General features: G+C 32.7%; 1 protein-coding gene across 1 annotated transcript in view; it reads right to left on the bottom strand.

Annotated features, from left to right (window-relative positions):
* Positions 1 to 26,579, bottom strand: part of ARID2 (AT-rich interaction domain 2) — a 167,458-nt gene that overhangs the window by 48,373 nt on the left and 92,506 nt on the right. Inside the window, exons 7-12 of the mRNA XM_076007199.1 lie at positions 10,178 to 10,244; positions 9,838 to 10,088; positions 9,415 to 9,511; positions 9,119 to 9,328; positions 8,109 to 8,276; positions 1,882 to 1,963 (exon numbers count right to left, since the gene is read on the bottom strand). Of these exons, the coding sequence (XP_075863314.1) occupies positions 1,882 to 1,963; positions 8,109 to 8,276; positions 9,119 to 9,328; positions 9,415 to 9,511; positions 9,838 to 10,088; positions 10,178 to 10,244 (875 nt within the window). The remainder of the gene's footprint in view (positions 1 to 1,881; positions 1,964 to 8,108; positions 8,277 to 9,118; positions 9,329 to 9,414; positions 9,512 to 9,837; positions 10,089 to 10,177; positions 10,245 to 26,579) is intronic.

The raw sequence follows: 26,579 nt of genomic DNA, 5'->3' as shown, positions 1-26,579 counted from the left end.
GCAATATAGTGTAGGAATGTCTATATTTCAGCATACTAAAGCCATTTTGAGACAATGTATGATAAACTAGTAATTATACCTATTAATCAAATTCCACTATCTCATATGTTAACAGCAAAAATACATGCTAGGTTTTAGATTAAAACCAAAATAGATTACTGAATCATACGTATTTTACTATTAAAAATATCATTAACAACAAATATAAAAACTGTTTATACTCTAGCAAAAGCAGGGATGGTCTGTGGCAACAAATGTTCTATAAGCAATAGTTTTATTCAGTGAATATCTCCTCAGGTTGCTGTCTTGTAATAATCATAATACACAAGAAGTTCCCAATTATGAGCTATTTGCATTAGAGTTGAGAAAAATGGCAGAAACACTAAACTATCGTTACATTTTTCTTGGCTCTTGAATCAAATTCCTTCAGAAAAAACTTACCCAAAGCTTTTCAACTACTCCCCAAAACAATGACACTTCCATGCTGCACACTCCCATTCCCCCATTCCAAAACACTTCCATTTGCTAATCCATTACAAACTAATTCAAATTTCAGTTTCCCTTTTTCTTAAAGTGACTTCCACCTATAAATTAGGATTGAAGACCCAGTTACTCTTACAGGACTCTTTCCAGAACTCACTATATATAATAGGCCAACTTAATAGCTGTTTCTTATAAACTGAATCAAATAATTATGATAAAATAATTGTAAAATGATTCTCTTTTTGCTTTCCAAGAACTGGCAGAAATGTGCAACTGGGATTTATAAGATCAAATCTATGCTTTACACACACAGATTTTATAGTGGTTGTGGTATAATCCTCTTTCCAACTTTCATAATCCTCTCTGTACTGAGATTTCAAAAGACTACATATAATAATCTTCAGTTTGGTTGCAAGGCAGAAGACAAACATTTCCAAATATATTGGAAGAGATTCCTGAAGTAAAAGGGGCCAACATGTAAAAATATAGAAGGTAAGGAAAAAGCAAATAATTAGAGATATTTAAAACCATAAACCTAATTTAAGCAAAGTAGAAAAGTCTGGAGAAAACTGTCACAGAAAAAGATATGAAAGCATCAAAACATGAAACACAGAGCAACAGGAGCACGGAATGGGTGACAAATAATGTTAGAGAATGGGAGAAAATGGATCAAGGAAAGAAATTTTTATAAGTGAGATTCACCAGAAAGTGATCTTATATGTCCATCTGTTACTCTTCTAAAAAATTTAAGTTAAACTTTGTAAATAATGCTGAGGCAACTATTCATAGCAAATGAAATCTAACATTTGTTTTTTCAGAAAGTGGCTAAGATATGATTATTCAATCTTCTCAAGAAAAGATTACTGTCAAGTTGCTTATTTTAAGGTAGATACACTGGTTATCTATCATTTGATTAATTTCCCCTTACTACTTACACACACAAAATTAACTATCAGTGAATAAGAAGGTTTGCTTTAGATGGAAAAGAAGGGATATTGAACAACAAAACCTGGTTTTATTTTCTTAAAGTCAGTTCAATTCAGTTTTAACAAAACACTTATTTTAGAAGAACAAATTTTATGTGACAAACCTTACTTTCTACAAAGTAATTTTTAACACATATTTTACTCTGAAAAGAAATTACATGGTGTAATTTAATGAAAGTCTAGTCATGCCATTTTAATTCTGAAACTTTTGAAGAAAACTTTTCTTTCAAATTGTTCCAATATACAGGTGAAGTGATTTTACAATGTCCTTTCTTTGTATAAGTGATATTCTACTCTAACTAAAAAGAAATGTGGAATAAAACATTCTGGATGACTATTGAATACATTTCCTTTTTTTCCTTTTGCTTTATTCTTCCCAAGGATAAAGCCTTAATAGAAATAAACCACTTACCACTGACAAGCAAACTTCTCACTATCTATTTCCACTATTCCTGGAGGTGGAGCAACATGCTGTGCTACAACTGCTCTGGAAGCTAAAGAAAAAAATACATTAGCTACATCATTTTTTAAAATTTAGTCACTATATGCCATTTAGTTCATGGATACTGAACCAATTAATATTCACAATGAGTATCTTTTAAAAAGGTGTATAAACATATGTAAATACACAAATTTGAAAAGGAAACTAATGTATAATGGAGCACATATTATACCAGGCACTGTCTTAGAGGCTTTGTATGACCTATTTTGTTTAACCTCACAATCATTCAAATAATAACAATATGGATAATTTAGCTAATATAAACTCTATTTTTCCCATGGGCCAGACACTGAACTAAATACTTTACATATATTATCTTACTTAATTCTTCTGTGAGATATTAACAGATGCAGATAAGAAAAGTAAAACTCAAAGTGATTAAAATAACTAGCCCAGGGGTTACACAGTTCAACATATAAGTAAATAAGCATCTTTCAGTTTAGTTACAGAATCAGAATAAATCAGAAATTTCAACTTCACTTCTGAATTTAAAAGATTAATATTAACTCAGTGGCATATATAAAAACTTTTGGAATACAATGAACAAAAGCTAATTAATTTAAAGTCCTACATTCACAATAGGACTTTCATAGGTTATTTTTCTGGGGAGGAAAAAAAGGGAGAGATCTGTTGTAATAACAATTTTGAAGTATATTTTTTGTCCTGAAAAAAAAGCAACATGATTGTATAAAAATGTACTAGCTATTAATCTTAAAACACAACTAATTTCTAAGATTTCACGTATAATGCATTTTAAAACAACTTCAAGGCCAATGAATAAATGAAGTAAATCATCTATTATTTTCTAATAAGCTGAACAGATCTGTAGAAAAATGAATATATGTTCTTTTCTTCTCTATTATGTTATACAAAAGAACTAATGAAAATATGAAAAATAGAATATAAAAGTCATATTATAAATTATAAATATGAATCTTGTGTATTCGTAAATGAAACTTAAAAGTAATTATCCTGTTATACCATTGAATCAGCATTATTTTATAGTTTTAAACATATAGAGTATACCCACTTTTTTTCAGATAACATTTTAGAAAAACTTCTCAGAACTCTCAAACAGAACAAGTGCATTTCTAAATTATTTTAACTAGACAAACTCCATAGCACAGTGGAATCTGTGAATAATCTTAAGTAATCATGACCTTGATGAGGGCCCCCTGCTTTCTTCGGGATAATAGATAATAGCAGCCATTTATATTTATATTTTTATTTCAATCTTCATTATAAGTTTAATTATCTCTATTCTACAGATAAGAAAACTAAAGGTTAGAGATTAAGTGCATGCAGGAACACATGCTAGAGATAGGGCTGGGTATAGTGGGAAAGTCTTTTTTTTAGAAGTGTTGGATGTGAATCAAGGTCTGTCATATATCAGAGGCCATACTGTGATATGCTGTTTCTTAAGAGAATGTAATAATTAGAACCAAAATAATTTTCCTGTTGGTAATCCTAGCTTATCTTTTCTTCTCCTTCTAACTTGATACTATTATAGAAAATACCTTTCTAGGGCCTGAACCTATGTAGAAATCTTCTTACCTTTTCTTCATTACTTACACTATGAAAAGAGAATATATCCTACTCAGAATGAAATCTCCTGAATCAATTAACAATCAATTTTGTGAAACATTAGAAATTATGTTGAAATTATGAACTCTATAAACAATGAACAAAAAAGAATGATGAAGTCACAATTAAAAATTTAAACTGGAAATGTATAATTACTATAAAAAGTAGCTACAAACTGAGCAGCATTGCCTTCAGAATACCTGAAGACATTCCAAATGATACAAAGGCACTTATACTTTGAAAGGAATGAATTTTCAGGTACACAACACTTTTATATGTATTCTTCCTAAAACTGCTTTGCCTGCGAGCATCACCTTCTCTTTAATAACTGTTCTCCCAGTTTGGAATAAAAACTCTCACCCATCTTTTATAGCACTGCAAGATTATGCATTATGGCTACATACATAATGCACAATTCTAGAGTTAGAAGGTTCTATCACTCATTAGCTGTGACCATGGGTAAATTATTTAACTTCTCTATCTATAAAATGGGGGAAAGTAACAGTATACTGATGTCATATGTTGTTATGAGGATTAGAGGAGTTTATATGTAAGTCACTTAAAAGAATGCCTGGCACAAAGTAAACACAATGTAAATGTTAGCTATTAATTATTATTACTGTGGTGTAAAATCCTCTGGAAAACCAAGCAGAGAATTAAAAACATTAGTGTCCACATAGGCTCTTAATCAAGGTAGTATGGTAGAGCTTCCTATCAATCCTAATGTTTTATTCATTGCAGTTAAAGGCAAAATTTGGCATTAAAAATTGGGTATTCTGGTCCTTTGGTGTGTTCTGAATTCAGATATATTATATGTGATGACAATTTTGCTTAATGTCCTTGCCTCCTCTATCTCTTGACTACTGTCAAAGAATGCATTACTTCTGAGGCAGAATCCTACGTAAAAGCAAAGCACAGAAAATACCTTAAAGAATTATTGAAAGTAGTTGTATCTTATTAAGATTACAAACTCATGGCAATTTAACTATTAGAATTTTAAAGTAAAGAAGGTGTCACAGTAATATATATTAACATACTTTCTTGAACTGAAAACCAAAGTTGAACTTTTTCTAAGTAAAAGAAAGTGAGTCTGATGAAGAAAGAGACTTGATAATAAAAACTACTTTTATCAGTTAGGTTATGTGGCATTTTTCATAAACTGAATGAGGTAAATCTGCAGTGCCAAGATTTCCACAAAAATATACTCGAAGCCATGATGAAAAGCACTTTAGAAACATCAAATACACTGTACTGGTCTTGAACACTATTTCAATTTTCCTAACCCAGTAGTCCTCAAAGTATAGTCCCCGGACTTGCTGCACCAGCATCTCATGGAAAATTGTCAGAAATTAAAATTCTTAGGTTCTATGTGATTCAGAAACTCAAGTTATGGTGCCCAGAAATCTGAGCTTTAATAAGTCTATCACATGATTCTGATGCACCATAAAATTTGAGAACCACTGTGTTAAAACTTCTTGAATATATTAGGTTACACAAGATGCCTCTAAGTAAAAGAGTAGCAAGTATAATTTATAGCCCGATCTTATTAATATCTTTTTGATATATTTTCCAGAAACTTAAAAAAAAAGTATCTAATGACTATGCTACAAATATTCTTAAAAGTTAGGTACGTCAGGTACTTGTTAATTTTTTTACTTCGACCAAAAAAAAAAAAAAAAGAACACAAGTTGTCAGATGACCATTAAAAATAAATTTAGTACTTTTTGGATTCAAAGAAATTCAAAGAACTGTAAGTTCTATCATCATCCATTTATTGATGTGAACTAGATTTTTCAATGTACATCTATACAAAGAAAAAACAGGGATAAAATTGATACTGATTCCAGTTTCATTCTAGCAATAAGTAATATTCACTGAGAGATACAGCTTCTAGAGGATTAGAGGAAAAAAGTCCCACCATGTTATTAAGAGATACACTTCCAATAATTTTACTTTTTGTGTAATATTTATAAAAACTTGTGTTTACTATTGTTTGATATACTGTTTATTACTAAAACATGTAATGATAAATATTTAAACACAGCTTTATAGAATAACAAGGAATTAAAAACCTTTAAAATGTTTATTTTATAGCTAAAAAGTATTAATAGGACGATGAATAAAAGAGTTTCAAAGATAAACTGTATTATATTAGGATAAAATTGTGTGAGGATATTGGAATTTGTGTTCAAGATAAAAAAGGAATATTGTAAAATTTCTGATGTTAAAGAGTGTGTATTTTTTTAAAAAAATGGATTATGATATAAAGATTCCACTGAATACAAAAGCAATGTAATTAATTTTTAAAATGTATCTTAATATATATCAAGAAAATATATTCTTTACAACTATTTAAATTATGTTAAAGAAATTTAGATATCAATCTAAAAATGGGTGAAAGGTTATAAAAGTTTCAATAGGGATGAGGGAAGTGAGAAAAAGTTTGAAGATGACTACTTCATAAGAATGCAACATTAAACTATGGGGGGGGCGGAGGATAGGCCAAACTACAAACCATAACTAATCAAACAATTTAAAGTTGTCATTCAGGGAGAGCATAAATAATAAACTGTTTCTCCAGCTCAAAATTAAACCTTTTATGTACCTAGAGGCCTATTCCCATCTCTATCAATGAATTACTACATAAATGAATGAGCCACAAATTCTCAATGTTTAAATTTGTCCATCTGCCAAATGAGATCCAAATCTTAAGTTGGGGAGTACAGGTTCATTTCTTGAGATCAAAAGAATTATTAAGGCCAAAGGTCTACCATACAGCCTTCATCACAATCACGTTTGCATATTTCTCAAATGGCTCACTACAGTTCAGTGTATTCACTGATTATTTGTCTAATCCTCTGTTTCTTTATGGCCTTCAATTAACTTAATCTCCAGTTTCTTCTCTGAGGAAAAACATATCCTCACTACCCACTTCACTGGCAACATGAACTGTTTTATTTCTTTGTCAAGGTTGAGAAACCATTACTACTCTGACTGTTTAACATCTATTACCTGTGGGTGAAAGCTCACTGAGTAGACTAGCAGTCAGAAATACCTATTTTGTTTTTGCCATCTGTGATTTTTCTTCTTCTGTTTGGTGGATTCAAGTAAATTAAATGAACATAGGCTACCACTCTACCGCATACTTCAGAAAGACATAAGAGAAATAAAAGACATAAAAGAAATCAATGAAATATGTGATACATATTATATACTTTGCAGAAATAGAGCCTATGATTTTAATACTATGAGTTGGAGTAGAAGAGAGATTGGGACCATGAATGAATGTGAAGAGAAAAGGTAGCTGGAGAGATACAATAAGAATTTGAACTGAGTCATAAGCACTGGCAATTGACAAGACCAGGGTATTTAGGAAGATTCAACAAGACTTGGTGAACATATGGATGTGACAGCCAAAGATTAAGAATAATGAGATCTCTGGTTTGAGGATAGTGAGGTAAAATGAGAAAGACCTGAGTATATTTCTCGCTGAAAGGAAAAAGCAAATAAACAAAGAGGTTTAAAATATGAGAACAACAACAACAAAAAAGACACAGGAACAAGGAGATGAGAAAGACTGATATTCAGAGGGCAGATTCAGAAGTTGGCAACTCTTTCTGAGACAAGCAGAAGCTGAAGGAAAATGAGTTCAGATGCTAATAAGTTTGTAAGTGAAGGAGTAAAAAGTTGAAGAAATTCATTCTACACATCCACCATATTAACTGCAATGTGAGAGGTGAGATCAACTGATAAAATGAGCATCCTCCATTCAAAAAACACAAGGAAATAAAGCTGTTTTGGGGACAGCAGAAGGTGAGAGGGTAAAAAGTAGAAGGGTAAGTGAGGTGAAGAGGATTATTAGGACAAACAAAGGTAGAAAAAGCACTCTACAAAAAGGCTGGGAGTGTTAAAATATAAAAATAATGACTCATAATGAGCCAGGAGAAAGAAGTCCAAGGACTGAAGAGAAGGTTGGTCATTAGATATGTATATTTGCACTATAATTACAGTTGTGTTAAACAGAATTGAGCCAAGGGACCCCAGGAGGGGTGCATATGTGCAAGTATATATGCTTGGATGTGTGTATGCATACGCAGGTGTGTGTGCTCCTAGGCTCTGATTCTGAGGTGTTGGGTTCAAGATTGAGAGGTGATAGGGGTATTTACGTATCCTAGTACTCACCTGAGAACACTATAAAGTAATATATGATTAACCTAATCCTGATATGTCAATGTTCCCATGACCAAAATCACAAATAATAAGCCCATTAGAGCACTTCTTATTGATCTTACAATTGCAAATACTGAATCCCATACATTCCTCCAAATCCTTCTCAACTGGATTTCCCTATTATACTATTCTTCCTGTGCTCACCTTGATCCTGCTACTCCTAAAACATATATTATCTAAGAAATTAAGGTAATACCCAAATTCTTCTTTGGCTTCTCTATTATAAAATATCAGTTCCCTGTACTGCACATTGAAATTTATCCTTAGTATAAAATCTTGCACACCAATAAACATACTGAAGATGAAAATGTAAACACACTAACCTGGGGCAGATGCTACATGGGTCTGGGTTTGGACTTGCTCTATAGCTTGTGGCCTAATTTCAGATAAAACTTGATGACTGGAACTTGGATGCTCGACGAGTTTTACTGCAGCTAGTGCATCAGGGCCAAACATCTGAATATCCATAGAAACCAGACACACTAACATGTCTAATATAAATAAAAAAACAATAGTTATTAGTCAATAATATTATAAAACAATGTCATCACTGATGAACATATGTTGTACAGAATACTTCTCAAATGCCAGTCCACGAATCATTATACATCAGAATTACCTGTGGATCTTTTAAAAAGATTTTTAGGCTCAATCTCTGAAGACTGATTAAGTAGCTCTGGAGTGGGGGCTAGATATCTGTATTCTTAAAAAGTTTTCAAAGTGATTCTGATGTGTAGGCAGATTTAGGAACCACTGATATGGAAAGTGATATCTTCATTTCTCAATAATAATAATTTCTAAGCTAAATTTTTATTAACTCTGATTTTAGTACTTATATCCAAAAAAATACATCATTTTAATCACCGAGTAAAATGTTAACATGGCATGCTTTAGTAAGTATGTTTAATACTGACAACTCTTAAGGAAGTGAGTTCACTGATTTTTGAGGATAGTACCAATATCAGCAACTTCTAGGAACAGAAGGAAGCTTGTTTCACTTAGCTTTAGTTGTTTAATAGTAGTAGCAGACCATATGAAACATAAAGACCTACTCCCAGAGAAGTCAGACATAGAAGTTTTGTCAATTTCAAATGTGATATATAACAATAGGAATAAAGGATTGCTGATAGCCACATATTCCTGGTTTCTATAAGATAGATGTTTCTTGCTTGTCTAAAACGGGCCGAAAGAATAATGTAAAGAAAGTCTGAGAGGGTAATGACTCCTCAAAATAAAACACAAAACCCCAAATATCAATTAAGTTTTTTGTATAGCACTATATTAAATATTTTTCCTTAAAAAATAATTTAAATGTTTTTTTGTCCAGTCTTACCTATGCTCTTTTCTACTTTTGCAATTTTTGTGCAAGCAACATCTCCCATTTCAGTGAGCATGTATAGCACCTCAAGTGTTGAGATTACGAGCAGCACATCAGGTAAAGTGAGATGACAAATGATCTCTCTGTATGAATCCTGATCCACATATTCACAAATTAAAACACCATTATCTTCTGCTTTGCAAAGATTTCCCAAAATTTCCATGCCTGAAATACACACACATATATTTGTTTTTTTAACAAATGATAAAGTTTGTTCACTTTAGACAATAAAAACTTAAGTGACCACTTACCTCTCATCTTTAAAAATCTATCCCTTGACATTAGGCATTTTGTAACAGTATGAAACATCAGATGAGTAGTTTTGAAATCAACGGGGTCCAATAAAAGCTATAAAAATAAAAAGAACATTACTGTTGAGGTATGCTTCTTTCAGAGATGTATATTTCAAATTTAATAAAAATTAACAGGATAGTGTTGTATATCTTTAAAAAATGTAATTATTATAAGACTAGTTATCACTGTTTGAAGTATCATTTCAAATATTTCTTTTCTCTACAAAAGTGTGTGATGCTTCTACACCATCACTTTTAACAAAAAATATATGTAAGCATTTAATATTCTGTAAATATGGCAACTATAAAATGCCACACCCTAAAATTTTAAAATAAATGTTGCTAACTATAAAACTATTTTAAGGTACTTCACATGCTTACCTCAGCTGCAATATTTCCTAATGTGTCAAGGCCTAATTGCCTTAAAGAAATAAAATGACTATGTGCAGAAAGTAATAGGAAACGAAGACAGGTACGATTAGCTGCCAAGAGCTTAACATTGCCCTCCTCAAAGGAAAGATTTCGCAAAATCACTGCAATCTGAAGTACCCGCTGTCCTTCAATATCGTTAATGCCCAGCTTTCGAGGTGGATGAAATAAAGATTCCCAAATCCATTCTCCTGATGTACCTTCTACAACAGAAAATATATATTTCACTTAAATTGATACTTCATTATTGACACTTAAAAATTATTTAATAATTTTGCTTTCACTGACTTACCATGAGACTTGTTTCTGTCAGAAATGAGGTCACGAACTTCATTATCATCAACAATGTCTTTCCAAAACTGTAATGAGAAATCACTATATTTAATTCTTCTGATTTGAAAAAACTATTACTTTAAAAATACTCATACATAATATAAAACTGTAATATTTCTAATTTCTTTTTAGTACATGTGGATATTGTTACATTCTATGGATTTAATTCTTTGATATAAATGCTTGATTTCTATAGTTCAAGATATTTATATAATAAAGTATCATTTATGATCAGAGGTTCTTAACCTGGGAGCCACAAACCCAAAGGTCTGTGAAAGAAATCAGGACTTGGATGGGGAAAAAATGACATCTTTATGCTCATTAAATTCAAACTGAAATCAAGCATTTCTTTAACTTTTTCTTCAAATCTGAATGTCAGGCAATGAACCATAGTAATACTGGCAGTGCCTGTGACTTTGTTACCAATAAGAATCGCAGATATTTTCAAATCATTTTACGGCCATAGAAAATACCTAGAAATAGTGTTTATGCTAGTGAGTACTGGAAATTTATGGGAAATATTAAAATCACTTGTAAATTGCACATAATCACAGTATTCCTGTTTACAGACACTTCTGAAATACAGCAAGTGGTGAAATTGCATGTTCCTAATTTGATAATCCAGACATTTAAGTGATTTTCCACTATTCCATATCTAAAAATTGCTTTTTGATCCATATATGGGAAGAGATGAGTCAAACTCCACCCAACTGTTTAATATTCTTTTTCAGGCTAAAAAACAAATGCCTGTACACTGATATATCTCTAGAAAATGAACTTTTCCTATGATACATAACTGTTACTTATGTACTAATAAAGAAGCACATGGGCTATTAGTTCACTTTTTATTTCTAAACATTATGGTATTATGTATTTTTCAAAATAACTTGCTTTTTTTGGAATCATTCTTTCACATTTAAAATCATTAGTCTAAGAAGAGGTTCCTGGGCTTTATGAAATACCACCAAACAGATCCACTACAAAAAACCCATCATAAAAAATTCTAGTAGCAATACAAAAGAACTAGACATATTTTTAAAAGATAACATTCAATAACCAAGAAAAAAGGATCTCAGGAATTCAAATATTATAAGAATTACAAATATTATCAGACAAGAAACTTAAAATGACCATGGATAGTAAGTTGATAAAGAAATAAAAGACTGAAAATTTTGGAAAGAAATGAAATAGAACTAAACAGAAATTGTAGAATTGCAAAATATAACAACTGAAATTAAGAAGTCAATGGATGGATTTAAGAACTGATTAGATACAACTCAAAAGAGTATTAGTGAATTAGAAGAAAGGGAAAAAAATAACAAATTTGTAGTAGAAAGAGAAAAAAGGACGAACAGAAATAGCATATGTGAGATAAGAGGCAAACACAGAAAAGTTCTAACATACAAATAATTCCAGGAGGAGAGAGAATGGGCAGATACAGTATGTAAAGAGATAAGGGCAGTTAATTTTCTAAAACAACTGAAAGATGTCAAACTGCATATTTAAGAAATACCACAAACTCCAAGAAAGATAAATAAAAATGTATAGCAATATCATAATTAAACACCTGAAAAACAAAGGGAAAATTCATAAATGCAGATAGACAAAAAAAACCCAGAGAAGCTTAAAAAGGACAACTGAAATAGCAGCAGACTTTGTAATAGAAATAATGGAAGCCAGAAGACAATGAGATATTTTTAAAGTGATGGAAGAAAATATCTGCCAACCTAGAATTTTTATACAGTAAAATTGCTCAAGAATGAAGATGAATCCCTGTTCATCTAGTGGTTAGGATAAATTTAAAAGTAAAAGAGGAAAGAAAAAAGAATGAAGGTGAAATAAAAACATTTTATGACAAATGAAAAACTGAGAAAACTCATTATCTGCAACCCTTCACTAAAGAAGAATACATGAAAGGCCGGGCGCTGTGGCTCACGCCTGTAATCCTAGCTCTTGGGAGGCCGAGGCGGGCGGATTGCTCAAGGTCAGGAGTTCAAAACCAGCCTGAGCAAGAGCGAGACCCCGTCTCTACTATAAATAGAAAGAAATTAATTGGCCAACTGATATATATATATAAAAAAAAAAAATAATAATTAGCCGGGCATGGTGGCGTATGCCTGTAGTCCCAGCTACTCGGGAGGCTGAGGCAGGAGGATCGCTTGAGCCCAGGAGTTTGAGGTTGCTGTGAGCTAGGCTGACGCCACGGCACTCACTCTAGCCTGGAAAACAAAGTGAGACTCTGTCTCAAAAAAAAAAAAAAAAAAAAAAAAAAAAAAAGAAGAATACATGAAAAAGGTAAATGTGGTTAACCTAAAATAAATATTTAATGTATAAAACATTTTTAAAAGTATTATGGAGTAATAACATGTAAATTTAAAATTTAGAAAAAAAAAATTGCTTTGAATAGACTTTTGCTTAGACCGTAATGGAATAACTAATACCTAAGTAGTCACCTTAGCATAAACCAACATGCTTGAAAAAATTGTTTTCAGACATTGAAAACAGGTATTGTGAGACAATCACTGAAACAAAGGAAACAAATGAGATGAACTCAATGATTGGCCCATGCTTTTTTACCTTGCTATTATTTCTAGACTAAGACATAGGGAAAAAACCCTAAGAGATCATAGCAATTGTTTAGCTAAAGACACTGACCAGAGCTTAGCAAGCTAAGGCAGACAGAATTTGAGAGCAAATTTGCAATAAAAGAGAACCGATACAGAGAAAGAGCTCCATGAATATGCAGAGGGCTATCCTGAGGCTGTTGCTAAGTAATAAGTTACACATGTGTATGGTCAAACTCCACAATGTCAGGCAAGAAAATAGATAGATAGATAGATAGATAGATAGATAGATAGATAGATAGATAGATAGATAGATAGATAGATAGATAGAATCAAAGAGAACTACTGAGGAGCTATAATCAAACCATTCCAAAAATAGAGAAAACTCAGTAGATACCCAGTTTATTCAGTAAAAATTCCTCAAATTCCACACTTTAGGGGTAACAATAAACTAGCCATAGAATAAAGGCTAAACGGCATTTGTCATAATAAAGCTTTAAAATGACCCTACTACAATAATCCACATATCAATTAACAGTGTGCTAAAACAAAGCTCAACATTCTAGAAAAACACCAAAATCCACTCAACCATGTAATATTCACAACATTCACAGACACACAAAGAAACTAGAAAACAGGACCCATAACCAAGACAAAAATCAATTTCAGCAAAAATAGACCCTGAAATAACAAATATAACAGAATTAACAGACAAGAAGTTTTTAAAAACTGTTATTAAATATGCTCAAGGATTTAAAGGAAAATATATACATAATTAGGAAACTAATGGAAAATATAAAAAGATAACACAACTGAATTTCTAGAGCTGAGAAATATAATACAGATTTATAATGGGATTATACCCCGATAAGCCCACAGTAAGTCAAAAATGCATTTTATATCCCAATAAACCCATAGTAGTTGAAAAATTGTAGGCAGAACAATCATAACTCAAAGATCATCTGTAGCTGAAATGAAAAAAACTCATGAAATTGGCTTAACTATTTCCTAGGTAAGAAGATAATAACATAACTATAGAAATAATCCACAATGGCATACACAGTAAAAAAAAAAAAAGCCTCAAAACAATGACTAGAGCTTCAGAGACCTGTGGAACAACACATGGTCTAATATATGTTTACACAGTCAGCCATTAGTATCTGTGAAGGATTGGTTCCAGGACTCCCCACAGATACCAGACAACAATCTAACAAAGAGCAAATTAATGTGTAAAAGAGTAGCATATAAATCAAGACTTAGTAAATGGAGATGAAGTTCTTCTAGGATCCCAGTCTTATCTAAGAGGTGGTAAAAATATTCATTTACTAAATTAATAAGGATTCAAAATATAATCTCCATCCAAACAAACGAGAGAACAGAAAAAGTGTATATAATTAATATACAAACTAATAGTGGGGAGAGATTAAATAATAAATAATACTCAGTTGAATCACTTCAGAAAAAGAGAGGAGGAAGGAAAAAAACCAGAAAAGGAAGGACATATAGAAATTAGAAACATGGTAAATTTCAACACAAATATATCAAAGTTATATTAAATATAAATGGAATAAATGCACTAATTTAAAAACAAAGCTTTTCATGCTAGGAAAAAAAACAAAGCCCAAACATATGTTGTTAACAAAAAAACTCATGTAAAATATAAAGATAAGAAAGGTTGAGGCCAGGCGCGGTGGCTCACGCCTGTAATCCTAGCACTCTGGGAGGCTGAGGCAGGCGGATTGCTCGAGGTCAGGAGTTCGAAACCAGCCTGAGCAAGAGCGAGACCCCCATCTCTACTATAAATAGAAAGAAATTAATTGGCCAACTAATATATATAGAAAAAATTAGCCGGGCATGGTGGCACAGGCCTGTAGTCCCAGCTACTCGGGAGGCTCTGGCAGAAGAATTGCTTGAGCCCAGGAGATTGTGGTTGCTGTGAGCTAGGCTGACGTCACGGCACTCTAGCCCGGGGAACAGAGTGAGACTGTCTCAAAAAAAAAAAAAAAGAAAGGTTGAAAGTAAAATATAAATCATATAAATGCCAATCAAATGAAAGCTGATACAGTTATACGGATATCAAGACAAAAAATATACATCAAGGCAAAAAGAAAGACACCTCATATATTCAACTGACCAGAAAGATACAACTACACTTGTGTGCACTAAATAACACAGTCACAAAATATTAAAACATAATTATTAAAGAACTAAAAGGAAAGTCACATCCATAATCAAACTGGGTGATTTTAACATACCTCTTTATAGAAATGAAGGAGTGAACACACAAAAATATCAGTATCGATGTGGAAATATGAACATCAAGATTGTGTTGGCCTGACATACATAGAAATCTACACTCAACTTCAGTATATATATTCTTTTCAAATACATGTAGAGTACTGTTTTAAAAATCTGACTAATGCTAGGGTAAAAAATAAAGGGTGAAAACATTTCAAAAGGTTAAAATTATACAGAGTACATTCTTTCTCAAAACAGTGCAATTCAGTTAGAAATTAATAAGAAAAAGAAAACTAGAATAAATTCATATGATTTGGTAAATTAAGAAAATTACTCTCTAAACCTACATAGCAAGAGAAAATCATAATAGCAATGAGAAGATACTTAAACAGAGCGTAATGAAAACATGACATAACAAAACTGGTAGAATAAAGTTTAAGTTGTGCTTAGAAGGAATTCTGGGCCTTAAATGTATGTATCAGAATGTATATATTAGGAAAAAAAACCAGTAATGATCTAAGCGCCAGCTCAAGAAATTAGAAAAAGGACAGCAAACTAGACTCAAAGAATACAGCACAGAGAAATCAATTAAAACACATACAACAGGAGGAATCATCTACTCTTCAACAGATTTGTATCTTCTTAGTGATTATACTGACAACACTCACTGCCCACTATGACTGCATACATAAACACTGCGTGCAACCCACAGATTTTCCTGAGGTAAAGAAATTACATAACTCTATAATCAAACGGTTTGGCTTTTAATAGATGGGGTTAAGGACAGTATATAGGACCTTGGGTCAGCTTGTGAAGTGGGGAATTAGAAATGCAACTCTGTATCACTGTGAAAAATTTGAAGATCTAATACCCTAAAAGAAAAGGAGACAAAAGGACTTGACTCTACCTGAATTTTGGGTTAAGAATGACGCCCTAAATTTTCACCACTGGCCTGCTCCCCAATCTCCATGGGTTTAGTTTTACTACCTGAGTAACTGGAAAATCAATGAAGTTAATATAGTCATTCTAGATCAGATTTTCTCCTAAGATGGTTGGCAAATGCCATACAGCACTGGAAGAATAAACTCTTAATCCAATCTGTACAAAAATCCCACAAAAACAAGTCTGCTGACATTTGTAACTAACATGATAAAACAGAAGGGACTAATTCACTCATTAGTTAGTATTAATAAAATTAGTTACAAAAACTTCAATCAAATATTGGAATTATCAGTTGTGTGCATTTAAATTTAATTTACATTTTTATATAGAGTATTTATATATTTTGTTCATGTTATGTAACTGTTTAATTAATATATAATTTAAATTAATTCATAAAAAGATATTTTAAAAATATATATCATATTCAAAATTATTAAAAGCATAGAAAAAGAAGGTCAAAAGGGGGAAATCTGAAAGAAGACAGAGAGTTCCTAGAAATTAGGACATGGTCACTAAAATAAAAACTTAACAAATGGGTCAAATAGCATATTAGACACACCTCAAAAATGAATAAGGAACTGAAAAACAAGCCTAGGGAAATTATCTACAATTAAAGAGATAGAATACACAGAAGAAAGGTTAAGAGAAATGTAGGAAGATTAAGACAGTTTAACTCCGTAATTCCAGAAGTAAAGAAAATCTACAACTTGTCACATGGTTGCAAAATACCAAAGAAAAATAGAAGATCTGAAATTAACAAAAAAGAAAAGATTACCTTAAAGGAAGGTAGAAATCAATCAAATGACAATAATACTTAAGAAGGCAACTTACAGCTACAATTCTCATAGAATGTGGGCAAAAATAAAGACAATCACAAAACTCAATTTTACTAGTAAGATATCCTCATTGAAAGATATAGGTAAGAATGTGTTATACTATGGAAAACATACTCAAAAGGGAAATGGGATATGTAAGAAAGACTAGGGACAAAGAAATGAAAAGACCTGCTTTTTTGGGTTTTAAATTACATGAAGGCATAAAAATAAAGATAATATTAGTAGTAAGGAACTATGAATAAAAATATGAAAATAAATGAATTTTTTCTAGTTAAAAAACAGAATTTTTAATTGAAATTTCAATAAAAAGAAATCTAATTTCAAACTAAAAATCTGATAATTTAAAGCCTTAACACAGGGGAAAAAATGGAAAAAAGAGCCTAGAAATAGATCCACACATATATGACTTGTGGATTTATGACAAAGAAGATAATGTAACACAATGGGAAAAAAAGATTTTTAAAATGAATGATATAGGTTCAACTGGGTAGCCATATTAGAAAAAAATCAAATCTTGCCTCCTAACTTATACTACACACACAAAAGCTCCATATGAATTACAGCTCTAAATATGAAAGGTAAAACTGAAGGAAAAAAGTAGACCATGACTTCATGGAAAGCAAAATTTTGGCTCAAAAATGGCTAACTTTAAGAAAAAAACTGATAACCTAAACTACATTAAAATTAAGAACTTAAGTTCATCAAAAGACACCATTAGAGAATGAAAAGGCAAGCCAAAGAAAAAAATATTTCTAACATATCCTAAAAAGAACTTTTACCCAAATATATAAAGAACTCTTATGAATCAGCAAGACAAGCAATCTTAAAGAAAAATGGGCAAAATATAGGTACTGCACACAAGAAGTTATCAAAACAGCCAAAGGTATTCTGTTTCTTATCAGTCATTAGGAAAAAATGAAAATTAAAACTGGAATGGTTTCACATTAGTAGAAGCTATAGTGAAAGGGAAAAAAAACTGCAATGTTAAAAGGAAAGAGACCGACAATACTAAATACTGACAACAATGAGCAACTGGAACTCTACATATCGTACAACCTAGCAATTACACTCCTAGGTTTATTATCCAACAAAAATACATGTGTACAGTTACCAAAATACATGTATTATATAAACCCCCCTTCATTAGCAGAATTATTTTTTTCTAAACTGGAAATCACTTCATCCTTACTACTTTCTATATTTAAAGTAGAATGGACAAGCTGCTACATATTCATGCATGTAGTGCTATACAACAATAGAAAGGAAGTACAAATATTTAAAAGAATATGGATGAAACATTCAGAAACATAACATTGAACAAAAGAAAAAAGACAAGTAGCATGGGGAGGGGAGGTTAACAGGTGAGCGAGTGAAGGAAGAAGTGACTGCAAGAAGGGCTTCAGGCTTCAGCAGGGGCGCATCAGAGGTGCTCACGGCTAAGCTCCGCTTCTTTGCCTAGGTAGGATTACATTGGTGCATTCACTTTATAAACTTTTATTCCTTTTTTATTTTTAATTTTTATGGATACATAATAGCTGTTGTAAACATTTCTTGAGCTATATACTTATGTGTGCTTTTCTAAGTGTGTGTTATAATTTGGTTAAAAATTTACTTAAAAGATTTGGGAAAATATATTAAATAAAAAATTTCAATGTATCTTGAAGCTTAGTTTTAATACAGACAAAAGATATAATGAATATATCTTTTGGTATTAATCAGAATTTTCTGTTAAGTGCACATTCATATCTAAAACAGGCACACTGTTTGCCACAACTTTCTCTTTTGTTTACCAAGATCCTGCCACACACGCATACTTTCTATACTTCAAACTGAATTTGTTCTTACCTCAGAGCATTTGCATTTGCTATTCCCTCTGTCTGAAAAGCTCTTGCTCTACAATGTTGGTCCCCTAATATCATTCAAATCTACCAAAAATCATCAGATATAACCTCCTGAGAGAAAGCTTTGCTGGTCATTATTACCTACTGTTCCCACAAATTCACATGTGTCTTCTCTCTATCACATTTTCCTGCTTTATCATCTTTACAATACTTACAAAAGCCTCAAATTACACTGTTTACTTTTACGTCTGTCTTTCTACAACAGAATGGAAATGTGGTGAGAGTGGGAACCTTGTTTTTTCAGTGTCTGGAAAAGCGTTGGCATGTGGAAAATGCTCTGGAAATATTTGTTAAATAAATAAATTAATATACAAAATAATTAAAAAGACACAACCAAGTAAAATAGTTCAAACTACTTTTTTTCTGAAGTAAAGTGATTTCAAGTTATCAGATATTTTTTACCAGATGTTATCAGATAAATGTCTTAAAAATTTTAATCAATTATACAATATGTAACACTAAGCCAAGCTATTTGGGGCTAAAAATTTCATTTGGCATAATAATATATAAACTGTAACTTTACTATAAAATTCAGTTAAGGTAGTATACTTTCCTTGAAGGATTTAATACACAATTTGTCTCAGAAATTTTTCTTGGAATTATCTTAAGGAAAAAACTATTTTATTCTTGTGGGTTTGGATATAAGTATGTGCATCCCAGCTAGGTTTATAACAAAAAATAGAAAAAACCTAAATTTCAGACAATATGGATTATTCACATGAAGGATGAAATATCTGTAATATGAATGATGAAGTGACCATTAAAATGTTAAAGATCAAGGATGAAAAGAAAAGCTCACAATATAATAAGTGAAAAGGACAGGTTACAAATAAAGTTTGAAATAATAACTTTTGCTTTTAAATAATATACACATACAAAAAACCCGATAGATGTATATAAAAGTAATAGTAGAATTTATTTCTGGATGGATGTGATTTATGGTAGTTTTAATTTTTGCCTTTTGCTATATATTACAGCTTTTCCAAAATGTGCATCCATTACTTGTATAAAGTCATGAAACATTTTTTCTTTTTCTCCACTATTTAACATTAACTCAAATATTACTAACTTATTAAAATTCACATATACATCTCTGAAGAGACATTATATGTTCCTATATTGCTTGAAATATTTTAAAATGAAACTGTTTGTTTTGTAAAAAAAACTATTTCGTAAACAGAAAAATGGTAAAGACATTTATGTAGAATGTTTTATATCTAGTCCATACTAACTTTTAATTCTTTACTGAAAAGTAAAAGAATAATTTTATATACAGAACTTTAACAAATCTACATGACACTTAATAAAAAATTATTTTAATATAAGCCAATGATGGTGACTATCTAACTATAATAATCTAATTTTATTTCTTCTTAAAGAAAAAGTTAACACATTATAAAAGAAATATGCCTCAGTGATAATATTAGTTAGAAAACAAACTTATAAGGATTTTCTGAATAATCAAACATTTGTAATCCACAAAGAATTCAAGAAACCATGCTGGTCTAGTTTAAAGTTTCAAAAATGTCTTGATGCACTACTATTCCTAAAGACAATTATAATTCTTAAAATAGCCTACTGAAAAAGAGTCAAAGTTTCTTATTTGTATAACCACATCATTAGCAGTTTTATTAAACCTAAAAATGATATCCATCAGCACAAACATTTTACATTTCTTTGTGCTGGAAACATTTCAAATCTTCTCTTCTTGGTATTTTGAAACATATCAATTATTAACTATGGTTACCCTACTGTACTATTGAACAGTAGAACTTATTTCTTCTAACTGTATGTTAATACCCATTAACCAACTTTTCTTCCTCCCTCCCTACCCCTCACCTTCCCCAAGCTCTGGTGACTACCATTTTACTCTCTATCTCCATGATATCAACTTGTTTCACTCCGACATGAGTGAGAACATGGGGAAGTGTCTTTCTGTCCTACTAAATCTCCAGTTTCATCCATGTTGCTGCAAATAGCAGGATTTCATCCTTTTTATAGCTAAATAGTATTCCATTGTGTATATACTGTGTTTCCCTGAAAATAAGACAGGGTCTTATATTTATTTTTCCTCAAGAAGACTCTCTAGGGCTTATTTTCAGGGGATGTGTTATTTTTTTTTTAAGTACAGTACAACAATCTAGATTTATTCTAATATAGTTAAATCTTCTTCTGGAATATCATCATAACTCTCCAAACTCCGAATTCATCCTGAATTTCTTGCAACTCTATTTCCTTTAGAACAATTGGCCCCAATCTCTCATGTCAAGCAATAGAGCTCTCATTAAATGAGCATCTCTTATCCATGTAACCTGCTCGGAGTGCATTGGTAACAACACTGTCAGTGATTTTATCCCATGAATTCTTCATCCAAATCACCCCGTTCTTGTAGGCTAGGCTTCACAAAGTTTCCAAGTTGATTTCTTGTCATTCTATTTTCATCTTCTTTATCGCTCCACGACGAAATGCATGGGTTGCGCAGATACACAGCATAGCCACGCCCATCACTAGGTCTTATTTTCGGGGTATGGCTTCTAGTGCGCAAATGCTTAGAAATCCTACTAGAGCTTATTTTATGGGTAAGTCTTATTTTTGGGGAAACATGGTAGACCACATTTTGTTTACCCATTCATCTACTGGTGGACACATGTTGATTCTATTATCTTGCGTATTATGAATAGTGCTGCAACAAACATGGGTGTACAGGTATCTCCTTTGATATACTGATTTCCTTTCCTAATGATAAATACCCTGTAGTGACACTGCTGGATTATATGGTAGTTCTATTTTTAAGTTTTTTGAGAAGACTTCGTCCTGTTTTTCATAATGGCTATACTAATTTACATTCACACCAACAGTGTGTAAGAGTACTCATTTCGCTAGCATTTGTAATCTTTTTGTCTTTTTGATAATACCCATCCTAACTGGAGTAAGATATCATTTCATTATGGTTTTGATTTGCATTTCTCTAATAATTGGTGATGTTAAGCAATTTCTCATATATTTCTTGGCCATTTGTACATCTTTCTTTGAAAAAAGTCTACTCATCCTAGCACTCAGGGAGGCCGAGGCGGGCGGATTGCTGGAGGTCAGGAGTTCGAAACCAGCCTGAGCAAGAGTGAGACCCCGTCTCTACTATAAATAGAAAGACATTAATTGGCCAACTAATATATATAGAGAGAGAGAAAAAAAAAATTAGCCGGGCATGGTGGCGCATGGCTGTAGTTCCAGCTACTCAGGAGGCTGAGGCGGGAGGATCACTTGAGCCCAGGAGATTGAGGTTGCTGTGAGCCAGGCTGATGCCACGGCACTCACTTGAGCCTGGACAACAAAGTGAGACTCTGTCTCGAAAGAAAGGAAAGGAAAGGGAGAGGGAGGGGGAGGGGGAGAGGGGAGAGGGGAGAGGGGAGAGGGGAGAGGGCAAGGAAAGGAAAGGAAAAAGGAAAAAGGAAAAAAGGAAAAAGGAAAAAAGGAAAAAGGAAAAAGGAAAAAAGGAAAAAGGAAAAAAGGAAAAAGGAAAAAGGAAAAAAGGAAAAAGGAAAAAGGAAAAAAGGAAAAAAGGAAAAAAGGAAAAAGGAAAAAAGGAAAAAGGAAAAAAGGAAAAAGGAAAAAAGGAAAAAAGGAAAAAAGGAAAAAGGAAAAAGGAAAAAAGGAAAAAGGAAAAAAGGAAAAAAGGAAAAAGGGGAAAGGAAAGGAAAGGAAAGGAAAGGAAAGGAAAGGAAAGGAAAGGAAAGGAAAGGAAAGGAAAGGAAAGGAAAGGAAAGGAAAGGAAAGGAAAGGAAAAAGGCAAGGCAAGGCAAGGCAAGGCAAGGCAAGGCTACTCAGATCCTTTGCCCATTTTAATAGGATTATCTGTTAGGTTTTTTTTGTTTGTTTTGTTTTGTTTTTGCTGTTGAGTTGTGTTCCTTGTATATTATGGATATAAGTCCCTTGTCAAATGAACAGTTTGCAAATATCTTCTCCCATTCTACTTGTTGTCTCTTCATTCTGTTGTTTCCACTGCTTGCAAAAGCTTTGTCGCTTAATATAGTCCCATGTATTTTTGTTGTTTTGTTTGTTTTTTTTAAGAGACAAGATCTTGCTCTGTTGCCCAGGCTCAAGTGCAATGGCACCATCACAGCTCACTGCAGCCTCAAACTCCTAGGTAGTCTCAAGCCATCCTCCCATCTAAGCATCCCAAGTAGCTGGGACTACAGGTATGTACGTGCACACCATGCTGGGCTAATTTTTATTTTTTGGCACAGACAGGTTGTTGCTATGTTGCCCAGACTGGTCTTGTGCTGGCCTCAAGTGATCCTCCTACCCCAGTCTCCCCTCCCAAAGTGCTACCATTACTGCCATGAATCACCACACCTGGCCCCACGTGTCTACTTTTGTTTTTGTTGCCTGTGCCTTTGAAATCTTAGCTTAGACCAACATCCTAAAGCATTTCCTATATGTTTTCTTCTACTAGTTTTATAGTCTTGGGACTTACATTTAAGTCTGTAATCCATCTTGAGTTGATTTTTGTACATGGTAAGAGATAGGGGTCTAGTTTTATTCTTCTGCAAATGTATATCCAGTTTTCCAACATCATTTATTAAAGAGGGTGTCATTTCCCTAACATATGTTTTTGGTGTCTTTATCAAAAATCCGTTGGGTGTAAATAAATGGATTTATTTCTGGGTTCACTATTCTGTTCCATTGGTTTATGTGTCTGTTTTTAAATCAATACATGCTGTTTTGATTACTATAGCTTTCTAGTATATTTTAAAGCCAGGTAGTGTGATGCCTCTACCTTGGGTTCCTTTTTCTCAGGATTGTTTTGGCTATTCTGGGTCTTTTGTGGTTCCATACAAATTTTAGCATTGTTTTTTCTATGTCTAGTGAAGAATAATAATGGCATTCTGATAGGAATTGCATTGCATCTGTAGAATGCTTTGGGTATTATGGCCATTTTAACAATATAAATTTTTTGATCCATGAGCATGGGATGTGTTTTCATTTCTTTGTGTCCTCTACAATTTCTTTCATAAGTTTCACAGTTTTCCCTGTAGAGTTCTTTTACCTCCTGTTAACATTATTCCTAGGATTATTTTTTTTGTAGGTATTGTAAATGGGATTGTTTTCTTGATTTCTGTTTCAGTTCATTCATTACTGGTATATAGAAACGCTACTGATTTTTACATGTTGATTTAGTATTCTGTAACATTATTAAATTTATCAGTTCTAAGAGTTTTTTGGTGGAGTTTTTAGGTTTTTCTATATACAAGATCATGTTATCTGCAAAGTGGGACAATTTGACTTCCTCTTTTCCAATATGGATGGCCTTTTCTCTCTTTTGCCAAGCTGCTCTGGCTAGGACTTCCAGTACTATGTTGAATAGGAGCGGTGAAAGTAGGCATCATTGTCTTGTTCCAGTTCTCAGAGGAAAGACTTTCTGCTTTTTCCCCATGCAGTATGATGTTAGCTGTGGGTTTATCATCTATGGCCTATACTATGTTGAGGTATGTTCTTTCTAAGCCTGCTTTGCTGAGAAGCATGAAGGAAAGTTGAATTTTATCAAATGCTTTTCCTGTGTCTAGTGAGATGATAATTTTGTTTTTTGTCCTTGATTTTATCAATATGACGTATCACACTAATTGATTTGCATATGGTAAACCATCCTTGCATTCCTTGGATAAATCTGGCTTGAACATGGTATATTATCTTTTTGATGTGTTATTGGATTCAATTTGATAGTATTTTGTTAAGGATTTTAGCATCTACATTCATTAGGGATACTGGCCTGCAGTTTTCTTTTTTGTTTTATCCTTGCAAGGTTTTGGTATCGGGGTAATGCTAGCCTCAAAGAATGAATCAGAAAAAATTCCCTCTTCAATTTTTTTTTTTTTTTTTCTGAGACACAGTCTCACTTTGTTGCCCGGGCTAGAGTGCCATGGTGTCAGCCTAGCTCACAGCAACATCAAACTCCTGGGCTTCAGCAATCCTTCTGCCTCAGCCTCCCGAATAGCTGGGACTACAGGATGTGCCACCACGCCCGGCTAATTTTTCTGTATATTTTTAGCTGTCCTATTAACTTCTTTCTATTTTTTTGGTAGAGACAGGGTCTTGTTCTTGCTCAGGCTGGTCTCGAACTCCGGAACTCAAACGATCCACCTGCCTCGGCCTCCCAGAGTGCTAGGATTACAGGCGTGAGACACCACACCTGGCCTCCCTCTTCAATTTTTTTGCAATAGTTTGAGAAGAATTGGTGTTAATTATTTATAAGTTCGGTAGAATTCAGGAGTAGAGCCATCTGGTCATGGGCTTTTCTTTGTTGGGAGAAAACAAAAACATGGGAATGTCTCCAAAATGTCTAGTTTATGTACTACTCTTTATATAGAAACACCTATTGTAAGTTTTGTCTCTTTTCCAAAACAACCCTTGATGTTGCTGCATACATCATAGACCGTGACACAGTAACCTACATATTCCTTCCAAAGCATGTATACTTTTTCCCCAATACATAAGCCCTTGGTTTGGGGAGTTGGGGTGCAGAGATCTAGCTGTCTTGCAACTACCCAAGACCACACTTCTGTAAGTTCCCCTAATAAATCATCCCACACCAAAAACTGAATTTATCTGCCTCATTCTTTTTTGTAATTTGTTAGCATATAGTTGTTCATAATAGTCTCTAACAATCCACTGTATTTTTGTGGTGTCAGTTGTAATATCTCCTCTTCTGTTTCTGACTTTATTTATTTATTTGGGTCTTCTCCCCCTTTTTCCTTCTTGGTTAGTCTAGCTGGCAGTTGATCCGTTTTGTTAATCCTTTCAAAAAAGCCACTTTTCATTTTATTCATCCTTTGTCTTTTTAGTCTTTATTTCATTTATAATAGTTCTGCTTTCTTCTACTAATTATGGGTGTTTTTTTGTTTGTTTGTTTTGCTTATCTACTTTCTTAAGGTGCATCTTTAGGTTATTTAAAATCTTCCCGCTTTTTTGATGTAGGCGTTTATTGCTATAAAATTCCCTCAAGATTGCTTTTGTTTTTTCTCATAGGTTTTGGTACGTTTTGTGCAGATTAAGTCAGATTTTCTTTGTTGATTTTCTGTCTAGATGATCTGTCCAAAACTAAAAGCGGAATGTTGAAGTCCCCTATGATAACTGTATTGGGAATCTATCTTTTTAGCTTTAATTATATTTGCTTTATATATCTGGGTGCTCTGATATTGGGTACACATATATTTATACTTGTTATATATACATCTTCTTGCTTAACTGATCCCTTTGTCACTATATAATGACCTTTTATGTCTCTTTGGGTTTTTTTGAGACAGAGTCTTACTTTGTTGCCTGGGCTAGAGTGAGTGTCCTGGCGCCAGCCTAGCTCACAGCAACCTCAAACTCCTGGGCTCAAGCTACACCCTCCTGCCTCAGCCTCCCAAGTCACAGCCTCCTTGAGACTACAGGTGCAAGCAACAACGCTCAGCTAATTTTTTGTTTCTATTTTTAGTTGCCTGGCTAATTTTTTTCTATTTTTAGTAGAGACAGAGTCTCGCTTTTGCTCAGGCTGGTCTCCAACTCCTGAACTCAAACAATCCTCCCACCTCGGCCCCCCAGAGTCCTAGGAGTGAGCCATCACGCCCATGCTCTTTTTATGTTTTTTGAGTTAGTTTATTTTGTCTGATTAATATCAAAATTTTTATTATAATTGCTGATTACTCAATAACATCTATATATGTTATATATCATGGTGTTTTGGGAGAGTAATTTCAAGAATCAAAGTAGACAGGTTTGGAAATTTTAGCCAAAATGAAAAGTAATCAAACTTAAATATCACTCATGTATTGGTTTTACATTAAAAGAAAATATGTTTAAATAATGCTGTTTAATGTGCATGTTCTATTATTAGACAT

The sequence above is a fragment of the Microcebus murinus genome, chromosome 10, assembly GCF_040939455.1.
Source record: "Microcebus murinus isolate Inina chromosome 10, M.murinus_Inina_mat1.0, whole genome shotgun sequence".
Classification (NCBI taxonomy): Eukaryota; Metazoa; Chordata; class Mammalia; order Primates; family Cheirogaleidae; genus Microcebus; species Microcebus murinus.
Note: the sequence above shows the minus strand (reverse complement) of the source record. Positions and strands in the feature narration are given on the sequence as shown.